This window comes from Triticum aestivum, chromosome 3D (assembly GCF_018294505.1).
Source record: "Triticum aestivum cultivar Chinese Spring chromosome 3D, IWGSC CS RefSeq v2.1, whole genome shotgun sequence".
NCBI classification, from domain to species: Eukaryota; Viridiplantae; Streptophyta; class Magnoliopsida; order Poales; family Poaceae; genus Triticum; species Triticum aestivum.
The window spans coordinates 30,245,175-30,260,091 of NC_057802.1; the positions used below are offsets into that span (position 1 = coordinate 30,245,175).

Here is a 14,917-nt window from a genome sequence, read left to right on the forward strand (position 1 = left end):
TGTCTGTGATGGAACCAGCCGGGTAGTACTTAGCTCGCATGACCTGTGCACAAAGACTTTCTGGGTACTGAATTAGACGCCACGCCTGTCGTGCTAACAAGGCCTGATTGAACAATCTTAGATCTTTAAACCCATCCCCCCTCTTCCCTTGGGTCGCAACATACTATCCCAACTTACCTAATGGGTTTTGCGCTTACCTTTTTCTGCGCCCCACCAAAAGCGGCGAATCATCTTCGTAAGCTCGTCACAGAGGCCAGCTGGTACCTTAAACACACTCATGAGATAAACTGGGAGAGCTTGAGCAACAGCTTTAATTTTTATCTCCATTCCACCTAGGGACAGATGATTATCGCCCCACTCCATCAAGCTCTTTGCTAACTTCTCTTGGAGACTTTTAAGTTTCCCTTTACTCATTCTTCCGTCCCGCGTTGGTAGGCCGAGGTATTTCGCTTCAAAAGTCGTCTGGGTAACTTCGGGTGTACCTTTAATACTTTCCTGAACTATGGCTGGACAACCAGGACTAAATAACATGGAGCATTTATGAGGGTTGATCACTTGGCCGGTCCCTCTAGCATACACCTCCAGAACATGTTTTACCCTTTCGACCTGTTCACTTTTAGCTTTGAAGAACAACAAGGTGTCATCAGCAAACAACAAGTGAGAAATCCCCGGAGCTCGACGGCAGACTTTGAGCGGAGTGATAGTACCCTGGATTGCTTCACGGTGCAGGAGAGCAGAAAGTCCATCAGCAACAAACAAGAACAAAAAGGGAGATAGTGGATCACCTTGGCGAAGACCTCTGGATGGGACAAACGAATCAAGAAGGGTTCCTTTGAATTTTACCGAGTAGCTCACCGAGGTTACACAGGACATTATCCATTCCATCCATCAGGGAGCGAAACCCAAACTCTACATCGTTCTTTTAAGAAAGTCCCAATCAACCCTGTCATATGCCTTAGACAAATCCAGCTTATATGCACAAAAAGATTTATGTTCCTTTTTGCAGTGCTCAATTGCATGGAAGCATTCAAATGCTACCAAAGCATTATCAGTAATCATAAGCCCGGGGACAAAGGTGCTTTGGTTCAGGGATATAATATCACCAAGAATCGGTCGAAGTCTGTTCACCAAGCATTTAGCCACTATTTTGTAGAGCACTGAACATAAACTGATCGGTCGAATTCTCTTAGGGTCTCCGGCTGGTCTGATTTTGTGATTAACACAATTGCCGTGGAGTTAGTCTCTGACGGCATGTGTCCTGTCTGACCGCCGCAACAACCGTGTCCTTCAAGACTGCCCAATTCCTTTGATAGAAACGCGCCGGGAACCCCGGAGCCTTTAGGGGGCCTATTGGAAACAGCGCATCAGAGATTTCTTCCTCAGAGAATTCTTTACAAAGTGAATCATTCATCTCATCCGTTACTTTCTTCTCCAGTAGGCTAATGATTTCGTCTGCATTCAAAGATGGGTCTCTAGTGAACAACTCCTTGAAAAAAGAATAGGCCATCAACTCCATGACCGAGGGGTTAGACTGCCATACTCCCTCGTCATATTTTAGCTTCTTAATCTTGTTCTTTCGAGCCCGCCATACAGAATTACTATGGAAGAACTTCGTATTTCAATCGCCTTCTTTATTTTTACTCGGTTACAGAGGCTAGCTCAACAAGACTAAGTCGCAAAATAAAAATAAAAAACGTGAACTAGACTCACGCTACATGGCTTATATTCAGATAACTGAAACTTGACACCAAACTGACCGACATATCGTGGCACCGAAACTGCTCGGGCAGACACGTGGAACTAAATTTGTGCAACTATTTCTGCTTATTAATTAAGGAGAGGGACCCAATAATTACTTGAGCTATTTGAAGAATAAGCAGAATGACGGCGCCAATGAATGCCACGAACTGCACATTGTCGAGCATGTTCCTCTCCATGAATGATCCCATGAATTTGTTCCATGCACTCTTGGAGCGCTTGTCCAGCGTGTGCCAAATGTCGTAGAGGTAGCTTGGCTTGTCGTTGATCACTCCCTCACATAGGTTGGAGAAGCCTTGTACGACCACCTCGTTGTTGCCCAGGAAATTAATGATGATACCTTCATACTCGAGGAACTCGACGTCCTCAGCCTGGCGTGCCAACTGCGACATGAAAACGCAGTATGCCGTCACCGGCCTCTCCGGCATCTGCTCCTCCAGCGCCATCAGGTTGCGTAGGATGGTCCACGTGTTGCCGTCGATCTGCAAGCAAGGGATGAGGAGAGTGCCTCCCTGAAGGCTCACGTCAAGGATGGATTCCACCCCGGCCTCGAACTCCCGACGCTTGAACTGCACGTAGGCGCACCTGCGGTACAGCGTCGCCCGTTTCCATGGACCTGTGCCACCGCGTAGCTGTTGTTAAAACAAGAAAATTTATGTTGAAAAATGCATCCTAATTTAATTATATACTATATGCTAATGCAAAATTTCACCTGTTCCCTTGTTCCTGACGATGTCAATTGCTGCTTCACCAGATTTGGGTGGGGCGAAGTAGGTGTGCACCAGGTGCAGCAGGTGAGCAGGTTCTTTTGCTGGCGACTCCGGCGTTGCCTTTGTGATGTAGCGCCCTTCGGCCAGCAGATCCCGGACACGTGTGCAGAGGAGGCCTGGCTCGTTGCTGTAGCCAGCTAGGCTTTGCAACTCCTTGAGGACGATCCAAGGTATCTGATTCTCAAGGAGGAACACCACGTCCCGTAACAAATCAATCTCGTCCGGGCGAACGTCTCCTTCTCCAGGGGATGTTTCTACCATGTCCACAAGTAAACAGAGAACATATATCCCGTCGCGCATCATCATAGCCGCGAAGGCTTCTTCAGTTTCTTCAGCTCTCGGATTACCAGCGTAGCATTTCATCGTCTTCAGGTTCTTCAGATCTTCGATTACCTGAACCTTGTGCTCTTGGAGAGTCAATTGCGGGGCTTCCTCCTTCCTATCCTCGAAAGTCAAACTCAAAAACCTGTCGACGAAGAAGCTCTTCTCCTGCTCTGTGATATGTAGTTCGTTATCACATGGTTGTTTCCCCTTTTTTTCTGCGTAGCATTCCATCGCCCTTGCCATCAGATTCTCCAGCTCTCCAGGTTGCTCAAGAAGCACACTCACTAACCTGTCGACCAAGACGCTCTTATTCTGCTCGTTTTCCATGACTTCTTTCCCCTTTTTATCATGGGGGTTGTTTTCCGAGGGTTGCACCATTGACGCTTCATGGTAAGGGCCGATCCGCACCGTGAATGGTGTGAATCGTTCTTCTTCGACCATGCGGAGTGCTCTTCGAATCTTCGCAATATGGATAGTAGTACTTCCAGCTGCACCAACATATGCAATGCAACAGCACAGTTAATTAGTCCAAGATTGTGTGGTCCTGCCAGCACCATGCATTAGAGCGGTGTGTGAATTAACATGCAACACTGAATTGCTCCTGCTGACGCCTTTGAATTACAAAACACAAACAGCCCAACGTTATCTTACTACAAGCCAGAGTTAATTACTCCAAAGCATCCCTACACGTAGTTCCGGATGATAAATCTACTCACCACCGTTAAGCTATGTACAACAAACAAGGCAAATACTCCTTCCTTTCCTAAGTATAAATCTTTTTATAGATTTCAACATGGAGTGCATACGAAGCAAAATGAATGAAACTACACTCCAAAATATGTATATATACATCCGTATGTAGTCCATATTGAAATCTCTAAAGACTTATGTTTAGGAACGGAGGGAGTACGTTTTTATAGGACCCGACTATGTCTATCATACATATATTACTCCTATCCTATGAAAATAAGGCTCTTTTGATCGTACCATTACTACCAACTGGAGGTGACTAGTACAAAATAAAATCCAACCCCTGATTTACAAGTGCAGTGTGGACTTTTTAAGAAGAAAAAATTTATTTAAGCACTACTTCGACTTGATATTACATTCATTTAGCCTAAAATCTTGTCGACCAGATCCATGTTTTTTGATTCCCGTGTTCTTCTATGAGGAATCACTATGGGAAAACTCAACATCGTTGTGTATCCAGTGCTTTGCCGACTATATTATCTTCGTAACTCGGCAAACAACAAATCTACTTCCGTTTGTTGATTATAACAGTCAGCAAACAAATAATGCTCAGCAAATCAGAAACTTTGCTGACTGTTACACTGAACACACACAAAATACGGGCGAATCAGAAGCTTTCCCGAGTGTGTTTCGCTCAGCACACTCCTCAAAGTTTTGACCGAATGATGAATTCAACCAAAGGCAATTAAATAAATAAATAAAATGGGAAATTTGTGCATGAAATCACTTATAGGGCTAAACTCACACTTCAACGACACCGAAGGGAATCTTATTGGCCCCGGGTTAGTGTTTGTCCATTGTCGGGGCGAGGAGGTGTCGAAAACACATCGAATATTGTGTGGGGTCCTAACATATGTATGTAAGGGTGGTGGAAAGTCTAAATAGCAAATACACAACCACCAAGTGTGACCTGGTTCACTAACCACACCACACCACACCACAGAAAGATTCTCCACTTAGAGGAAGAAACCCCCACCACAAGGCCACCGTATGGAATCTTGTGAGAACTTGGACTCCAATTTGGTTCCATGTTCCAACACGGAAAGTAGAAAAGTCCATTGCTCAATCCCTTTTTTGACGCCGGTAAAAAGGGTTGACGGCATGGGGCCCATGGGTCAGGGCTGGGTATGGCTGTTTTCAGGATGAGGAGGTGTTGGAGACCCTCAGAGTCGTGTGTTGGGTCCTAACTTGTGTATATAAGGGTGTGGTGGAAGGTGGAAAAAGCTAATGCACAACTCACATTGTGAGCTCATTCACAAACCGCACTGTCCCGCAGAAATATGTAGCGGATAGATGGTGAAACCCCCACCTCGAGGCTACGGGCTCGCCCTGAGTACTCCATGTCGGAGCCCTATTGGGACCAAGCCGTGAAGTCGGAGTACGAGACGTGCCATGTGATGAATACCTTGACTAGGGGTATTCACCACGTCGTCTTCTACCAGGTGGGTTGGGTAGAGGACCCCTATGGCGGTTCATCAATGGGTCACTTCAGACAACCCATGACATATTCGAGGAAGATTCCACAAGACTTGGTGATTAAGACAAGGACTCCTCTTCACCGACATAGCCGACTACTACTCCTATTATCCTATGCCTCTGATACATTATATAAGCCGAGACAAGGCTAGTCGATAGATTATCGAATCTTATATTCATTAGAATAATCTCGTGGTAGATACATGTATTATGTACTATGCACCATATCAATACAATCAAAAGCAGAACATAGGTATATTATCTCCTCGAGAGAACCCGAATCTGGGTAAATAATGTGTCCATGTTACCAAATCTCCAAGATGCATAGCTTAGGACCCGTACCTCCAATATGACTGATTTAGAACCGACATTGGTGGCACGCGCAGGTCCTCGCTGGGAGACGTCGTGGTGCAATGGGAATTTAGATCGGCTCTGACGCGATCTACACGTAGGAATCGAACTTCTTCGTCGCCGGCTCGACTGGTCATCTTGGCTGGACCGAGGACTACACTCCACGTCGGATCATCAAGTTCGAACGGGTGCTTAGATCATCAACTCAAAATCTCAAACGAGATCATGGAAGAATCAACTATGAAGCTCGCGGGCTCAACCTCAACATTGCCCTCGTGCGACCGTGCAGTTTTTATGAACAGCGGATTCGTGTTTGCCATCCCCGCCTCCTTGAGTGTCGCTTTGACATTTGCTTTGGTAGAATTTTACGGAATTGAGTCTAAAACAACCCTAGAAAATTTCATCGCGTTCAGAGGGAGGAATCTCCAGCAATCTCCGACATACCAAGGCGTCTTGAATCTGGACGGTAGTCTGAATGAAATTTGGGCAGGCAATCTTGCGGTAAGCTCAGACATCTTTTTGAATAGCCAACCGTTCATCGGCTGCGGAATTAATATATCGACCAACCCTCAAAATTTCTCCTCGATCCGACCGTTGAAACTCCTAAAAACGTCCGATGAATGCATCAATTTTTTGATCTGTTTTTGCGCAAAAACGAATCCGGCCCGAGTTCATATCTTTGTTGAATGGATTATCGGAAGTCTTTTTGAAGGAAGTTTTTTCTAGAGTATTGTGTTTTGTTCTTAAACACATGCCCATAAATTTTAAGCCTTTTTCGAGGTGATCTTCACCGTCGTGTCGGTGTCAAACCAGTCCGACCACGTTGCTCCACGGATGCCGACTAGCACGAGCATCAACTGCGTCGGCGCTTCATCGAGTTGACGATCACCACCTCGGAGAGCGAAACATAGAGGTCGGCATTGCAAAACCTAAATCATCACCAAGACAACATCATTGCCCTGAGGAGTGCACAGGTCGGTCGCGTCGTCATTGCTGCACTGTTAATTCTTCAAGCTGGCATCAACCACGTCACAAATTTCGACATGCTTCGGCATCGCCTCATCGAGCCGATGTCCACCTCGCCGACCTGCTTCAACACACCGACTTGCATGGGGGCTCCGACATCACCACACCGACCCGCTCCGACACCTGGGAGGGACCAGGGGCTTCGCCATCGCTTCATCGACCTATTTTGGGAACTTTGGCGTCACCCTGCCGACTTGCTTCATCACCTCGGCTGGACTGGGGGCTTCGGCTCGACATATCGGTAGTGTTGTGCTGTCACATCATCAAGTCGACCTCTTGGCTCAGGCACCTTGGGACCGGCTTGGGGTTGTGACCTCGCCCGATCGCAAGCTCGGACCACGTCATCAACACCGAGCACATTCACCAACTAAATCGCTTTCATGATCAACTTTTTTCAATTTTTATTTTTGTTCGATTTGACCCAGTGTTATATTTTTGGTAAACAAAAAAATTGTTTCTTAAAAACTCTTCTTTTTCCCATGTTAACTGGTGGCTCTTAAATTTATATGAGCCGTTTTATAATAAATGTTTTCTTCTTAGTCGTTGCAAAATCTTTTTCTAACACTCTTTTTTCGACCCGAGTGTATGGTCAATAGACGAATGGCCTGGTTTCTCTCTAAAATTGCTCGAGTCTACTTCGCTAAACTGGCATGAGAAGCAGTCCACCTTCAGGAAGGGAGGTTGAAGCCAAGGGCTGACCCACTTGAACTCTAGAGATCGGATGTGTCATGTTAAAGCATGACAAAAGCACAAATTAATTTTAAGCCCTATTTTGGTTGGTACCAAAAACTTGATTCAATTCAGATGTAAAGTGTTTACATGAGTTTTTTGGTTTTCCGAGCTTTTGGCACCGTTAACCTATTTGATGATTTTCTTTCATATGACAGAACATCCTCTTGATCGAGGTGTCCTGCGTGATGGTTCATCTTGGGAAATCTTTTCCATCCCGCAGGGTCTGCCATGTGGCCCAACCCAAGTCTCGGGGGCTAATGCATTGTGTATTCATACAGAAATTTAAAGTGCAATAGAGTTTCCAAGGAGATTAAGATCCTCAGTTCGGTCGACCGCATCCAACCTGGGTCTTAGGAGCTATTGCGCACTATGTTTCCTTTCCTAAGTATCGAAGTATGATGCCGAGTAAAGACTTGTTCCTTAGGCAGATTTTGTGAAATCGGCCTAAGTCTTAGAGGATCCTGGGATCAAAAGTTTTTATCGTATCCTTCAGGTGCATCTCGCATTTTAGGCCGGCACACACCTTGAGGGCTACTGGTTATACATCTCGGTAGAGAATAAATCACACCGATAAAAAAACCACAAAAAGGCCGAGGTGGTGCACCACCTTGGAAGTAGTACGGCATAAATTTCGGATGCGAGTGGATGGCTCCCTAGAGGACAATTTCGGTATTAAGCTCGGCTGAACTTCTTCAACCATTTCAGGACCGAGGTAATCTATGACACCTCGGATGCCGACCAGCGTTGGAGATCGGCTGCAAAAGGACACCTCGGATGCGGTCTGGTGTTGGAGCTCAGATGCAAGAAGACACCGCGGCTCGGGAAACACTTTGAACCCGAGGTGTGGAGTAAAAAAATAACAAGGTATTGATAAAAGCCATGAACTAAAAGGGGCTCCTCGGATGCCTGACGTGTGAACTCCTCGGATACCCGACGTGTGAACTCTTTGGATACACCTCGGCAATCCTCGAGATTGGAGATGGAAAGATTTGTTGAACCAGCTTTCAAGACTGGTGGCCGAAGACGAAGGACAGTTCAGAAGAACTGAGGAGCGTCCCCAACTTGAAGACCGGTTCAAGAGGCTACTGATGGAGTCCTGGACTAGGGTGTCCTCACCACTTCGTCTCCCGGCCAGGTGGGTCAGGCCGAGGACCCCCATGGTGGTTCACCAATGGGCCACTTCGGATAGCCAATGAGGAAAATTTCACAAGACTTGGTGCTCAAGACAAGGACTCCTCTCCACCGGCGTAGCCGACTAGGACTCCTGTTATCCAAGGTCTCAAGTACATTATATAAGCCGAGGCTAGGTTAGTTGATAGATCATCGGATCTCATATTCATTAGAACAATCTCGTGGTAGATACATGTACTCTATACGATACCCATATCAATATAATCAAAAGCAGGACGTAGGGTATTATCTTCTCGAGAGAGCCCGAACCTGGGTGAATCATGTGTCCATGTTACCATCGCTCCAAAATGCCTAGCTTAGGACTCCTACCTCGAGATATGTCGGATTTAGTACCGACACCGTGATCGCTCCACTGACCACCTTGGTCTCCGCTTGTCGCCTAGCTAGGTAGAAGAGGAGGAAGCAGGTGGGACAAGAGCGCTGGACGTGGCATGCAGCTAGCCGCCGAGGCATCGTTGGTGCAGCTTTGGTAGTCGCTGCGCCGCAACCTCCATCTCAGCCACTGCCAAGCAGCAACCAAGTTCCTCTCGGCCGGAGGCAAATGCACCGGTTAGATTATGTTAAGCCTAGGGTTTAGGTTAGGGTTTAATTTTGGTTACTTTGTAAATGATATCTAAAATGAATGAAAAAATTGGTATCTTAGTTAAATTCATAATCCTGCCGCTATTTAAACATATTTCGGATGGATGCATTATTGAAGCTGCCCGTACTGGCGGTGATCCCCGACGACGAATTTGTGTTTCACCGGCGACGAAGTTACTGGTGGCATGCACTTTGACACACCATCCTTTTGCTATGGTGGCATGCGGTGGTGCGCTCCACTAGCTACTTCTTATCAGTGACGTGCAGTGTTGCACGCCACCACAAATAATTATGAGTGGCGCATAAACAGTGGCGTGTCCAATACACGCCACTAAGGGCCAATTTCACACCCCTGCCGACGGGCTTTCTCCTACTGGTGGGTAGACAAATTCCCAAGTGTGATCACGTTTGAAACCCTCTTAATCTTGCGAGGCGTACTAATATGTATATAAGGGTGGTGGAAGGCGGAAATAGCCAATACACAACTCACAAGTGTGATCTCGTTCACAAACCATAGTACCCCACACGAAGGTTCTGCACTTAGAGGCCCAAACAGATTAGCTTGCCCTATTATTTTTTTACATTTAGGTAGTGATCTTAGGATTAGTTCACATTCTATTGTGGAAATAAATACTGGCATAACTCCCTATTTTCCCAATTGACGTAATGGGTCATATAGTCATTACAACAAATGGGAAAGGTTACTACCTCCTTGGTTTCAAATTTATAATAATTTGACAAAATTTATGGAAATATGTATTAAAAATCTTAGCGCCAAACTAGTGTTATTAAGTCGACCATAATGTATATCTTTAGAGTATACCGTATTTGATAGTGTAAACATTGGTATATTTTTCTATGCACTTAATCAAGCTTTAAAAAAGTTTGACACAGGATAAAACTAAAAACTATCATAATTCAAAAAAAGTGAGTAGATAAAAGTTATAGACCATAGCTTGTTTACACAAAATTTATTCTCTCTTGGTTGCTCTCCTTTTTATAATTTATTGTGAGGATGTACTAAACATACTCAAAGAATTCATAAAACCCATTCCACTATAGGTAGGTCAATTAAAAATTAGTAGAACATGTAGCATGTTTCTAGGTGCTTGGGATAGTTCAAAAATAAAATGTAGAAACAAAAACAGTTTGCCCCCCCCCCCCCCACCACAAAGTACAACACCACGAAAACAGTCAAAAAAAATTCCATGCACCCGGAATATTATCTGTGCATCGGATTTATGTAACACTTTCTTTGTTCTCCTCGCATTCGAGCAATATGCGTAGTTCCAAATATATTTAGATATACTATAAATTTACCAACATCTATATTATTATTATTATTACGACATCATTACATTTTATACAGAATGAATAATATGAAAACTCCATTTTTAAGGAGAAAAGCTGCTAAAATTTAAATTGTAATTGTTCAGTACTAGATATAATTTGTAACCACATTATCAATTCATTGCAACAAAAGGGTAGATTCTACAAACATTTACCAGGACATGTCTGGTCGATCTTGGGCCCTGTTTCCACATGACGGGTGGTGCGACGAGAGGAGTGGAAGCACCTCGATTGTGAGGACTCTCGTATGTCGCTATTTCCGTTTTGTTCGCCGGGATTGGCAGCAGAAGAAATTTCTGTTGGAAGATGCCACACTTAATTTGTTAACAGCATAACAACAAAAGGTGCTTCTATCCAATTGTAACATATGTATTCAAGAATATTGAAGTAGGCAGAACATTAGATAAAAACCAGAAGTTGAAACTGCTTTTGTTGGAAAACTATGTGTTTGTTATGTTTCTATAAATTGGAATTTGTAACATAATAAATTTCTGCCTGAGTAATCCTTTTCAAATTTACCCATAATCCTCTATGCCTTGCATTCCATTGACTTCTTTATGTATACAGAATCTAGGGCCAAAATGAATTCCTATTGTCTCTGTAATTTCCAAGACATAACACCAAGATGATGTCATTTTTTCCATTGATATTATCTATGTTCAATGACTCTCTGAAAACTTGTGACTCATCAAAATATACAACATAAACATAACAAGAGGGTGTATATAGATTCTGTATCTGGTATAAAGTTACATACTAATTCTCTGCTGTGTTGAAATACACCATACCTTTAAATATTGTTTCAACATGTAACGATGGGAAAAATATAGCAACAAGTCGTATTATAACTACTTAAAAAAATCTTTTGTAACATCAAAAGAACTTTTCTTGATGAACATGTCAAGAGAAAAATTGGTGGGTGTGAATTAAATCATGGAAGCACCATGGTTCCAAATTTTGTATGATTCGTTTCTCCATAGAATTAGAATGTTCCACCTAATTGAACCTTGGTTTGAACACACATCAATACAAGATTAATTCCTTACTGTACTATTTTGATAAATTAATACTTAATATTCTTGATTCGCATTGCAACATGCCTTTATCATAAGGATATTAATCCATTTACAGTTTCACTAATAAGAAGTAACATGACACATAATGTGATCTAAGTATATTGGTCCAACCAGTGTTACCTTTTTTTATAAATACATGATAACATCTATATAGTTGTTTGTCAAATAAAGATATCTACCTATTGCAATTTACAAATTTTCCTTGCTTCTTGCTCCATTACTTGTTGCATTGTTTTTGAGCAAATCAGGAGTGTAGACATGTTGTAAAATAAGTTTGTCTTCTCCATTTTCACATCATAATTATTCCAAATGCAACTTTTGGTTGCATTTTCTTAAACATATGGTAATAAGTTAATTTAGTATCTACTTTACTGGTATCAAATGAAGTTCCAATATGCATTTACAAAATAACTTATTAGAAATTATGAGACTTAACAAGCCCGTTCAAGTGCACAGATTGAGGATTAGTATTACATGTAACGATTTTAACTTATATGCATGTGAATATTTTTGTGATTAAATTAAATCGTTCAATAGGTGAGGGGTATGAAATCTGTGAAAAATCAAAAGAACATTTCTTGATGAAATATGCGACGAAAAATAGAACTGTGTGCCATTTAAATCTTGGAAACACTATGTTCTTAATTTTGTGTGATACTTTTCTTCCTAGAACTAATACGTTGCAACATATTGAATGTTGGCTTGAGATATTATCAGTACAATGCTAATGCCTTACTTAATATATTTTATTTGCGTTGCAGGTCTTACCTCATGACAAATAATAATTAAAAAATTATAGTTACAACATAAAGATTCATCATCAGTTCTATCAGATTTTAAGTCACTGTCAATGCCACTATCTATGATACCACATATGGTATGGATAAACTTCTGACAAACAGGAATATTCAAGATAATAAATCGTTGGCACTGAACGAAGATACCACGGGTTGAAGAAGTACATTTGCCAAATTTCTCAAGGAAACTAGAAATAGAAAGAAAAAAACTGAGTTCGATGGGGAATGCAAACATTTGAACTTTTTAATCCTCGGGAATTAATCTCAACCAAGTTGACTAGGACGCAAAAATAAAAGTGTTAGTCATCAAGGCAGGACAATCCACATAAAAGAACAGAGCATTGTATAACATTTGACCTAATCTCTTGAGGGAACGAAAATTAGAAAGTTCTCTTTTTTCTTTTATTAGTGCGTCTAATGGGGAATGCAAACATTTGAACCTTTGAGGCCTCAAGAATTAATCTCAACCAAGTTGACTAGGATGCAAAAAAATAAGTGTTAGTCATTAGATGAGTCTAATTCACATAAAAGAACTGTGCATTGCATAGCATATGCTCACACAGAATTCTAAAGGTCCGAACTAGTTGAAGAGAGTTCTATTGTAGATTTGATACGCTAGTTTAGTACTTACAATTTCGCTACATGATAGGAGGCACAAGCTTAACATGATCATTTATCATACATAATTTCTAGTTTTTATTTTATATTTATAAATAACGTTCGTTGGTCTACTCGAGGAATAATGTTCATCATTTATTGGACATATTGTATGAAGGTGTTGTACTCTTATTTTACAATATGGGTATACTGAAACATAGATTGCTTGTTCTGTAGAGTGGCCAAATCTTGCAATACTATTTGAAAAAATGGTATTCAAAGTATTATATGTTTGACAGCAGCCTGGTAAAAAGGGAAAGTATACGCATGCTCAGGGATCAGAGCATTAGTTCAAAAGAGGAACTAGAGTTTAATCTTGACAACAAGATCGTTCAAAAGTAGGACATACTAACTAGCTCGTATGGTACAAAATATAATATGGATCAATTTCTCAGTCAGAGAAATATTCTAGATATTAAGTCACTGGCACTAAACCAAGAAACTGCAGGGTGTAGAATCCCATTTGACCTAATATAATCTCTTGCAGGTATGAAAAAAAAAAGTTCTAATTTCTTTTTGTGAGTTCCGTGGGGAGCGCAAACGTCTGAACTTTAGAAGCTTCAAGAATTAGTCTCATCCAAGTTTACGAGCACATAAAAGATTAGGCATTCTAGTATTCTAGTCTTCGTGTGAGGCTAATGCATGGTGCACATGACAGAATTAGAAAGTGTATATCATATACCCAACTCATACATATGTCTTATGGCAAAAAAGAACAACCAGAAGAGAGTTTGACTTGGATTGCAAATATTATTCATGCATGGTAGTGTTTTACTTGCAGTTTCACTAGGTTAAACGAGGCATGTAATTCCAGATCATATATCATAAAAAGTTTCTATTTTTCAATTAAAGCATATAAACAAAGTTTATTTGTCGACTCGAGTGATAACATTCATCATCCATCGGATTGAGTTGATGAAGGTACTGTAGACTTATCTTAGACTAAAGGTCTACTGAAGCAAAGATTGCCTGGTCCTTTCAAAAGCCATCTGCCCCTTCCCATTGGATTTTTTCACGGAAACCAAAAAGGAAAGAAAGACAGTACTAGTAACATCCATCAGCATGATGCTACACCGATTGGACAGAAGTCACTCCCCCTCAGCCGGAAATAGAGTGTTCAATTCTAAAAAAAATATTTTTTTGGAAAAAAATGTCGGTGTTTAAATCTAAGAAAAATAGAATCATAAAATTATCGGTGCTCAAATATAAATTACACATTTCTCTATGTAATAATAATCGAAATGGACTATCTCCATTGAAGAAAAACATGGATCTTTTATTTACTGCTTACCTTCAGACATTTGCATTCGATCGGTAATTGGCTCCCAAAGCTAAGCTGCTATGCTCATCCTTCTGATCTATAGTAGCGGTGTAGGTTGGTTGGTAGTTTGTACGCCGTAGGCTAGCTCTTATATACAGTGGAGTAGTACTTACGCGCACATATACCTCTAGATCTCTCTCCCCTTGAGGTGAAAGGATGATGGTAGCGCATGTGCGAGTCTGCGAGAGCGTCAGAGTTAGCAAACAACGCCATGGGAAACAACAGCATCCACATGAGGACGCCGGAACAAGAGACAAAGAGCACGCACAAGAGCGCCAAAGCTAAAGCCGAGCTGAGGAAACCAGCTCCCCGTAGCCCACGTTGTTATTGAAGTGCTGACAAACGCAAGAGGACAGCAGTACTAACAAGAAACACAGCGCGGCTAGTTTGTATCGCTCGTCCTCTTCTAGGTTGGCCAGAAAGCTATACGTATGGTCTCGTCCGTAGCTCTGGAAGTACCTAGTGTGGTATTTCGTCCTGTATGCATAAATGAAACTTGCGATTTGCCTGCAAAAGATGCCACATAAAACGGGCGATGACCTGGCCGGGGCATCTTCAACCATAAATTATTCTGTTATATAGACACCGCGGACTAGTCAATTCATGAGCTTTAGGTGTGTTCGCTGTCGGAATCAAAGCATCTGTACGCGGAGCGTTTTCTGTACGCCAAGGCAAATTATCGGGACGCTCGGCTCGTTAAACAGACGGCGCTTGGCACAACATCGGGCCAAAGCTCCAGGGCTGTATGTTTGCCGA

The 14,917-nt window shown here is 42.2% G+C and overlaps 1 protein-coding gene across 1 annotated transcript; it reads right to left on the minus strand.

Moving 5' to 3' along the window:
* Positions 1-1,350: 1,350 nt before the first annotated feature.
* LOC123073927 (uncharacterized) lies at positions 1,351-14,277 on the minus strand. Its single transcript, XM_044496913.1, has 4 exons — positions 14,132-14,277; positions 10,466-10,606; positions 2,471-3,340; positions 1,351-2,374 (listed from the first exon to the last, which is right to left on the minus strand). Exons 1-4 carry the CDS (start codon positions 14,145-14,147, stop codon positions 1,815-1,817), a joined length of 1,587 nt encoding a protein of 528 aa, XP_044352848.1. The 5' UTR covers positions 14,148-14,277; the 3' UTR covers positions 1,351-1,814.
* Between the last annotated feature and the right edge of the window lie 640 nt (positions 14,278-14,917).

Bases quoted from the DNA above. Each gene is read 5' to 3' on its own strand.
- LOC123073927 (XM_044496913.1), bottom strand. The intron at 3,341-10,465 runs GTAAATGTTTGT...ATGTTGGTGCAG, and splicing joins GATCGACCAGACATGTCCTG to CTGGAAGTACTACTATCCAT. The intron at 2,375-2,470 runs GTGAAATTTTGC...GCGGTGGCACAG, and splicing joins CGTCAGGAACAAGGGAACAG to GTCCATGGAAACGGGCGACG.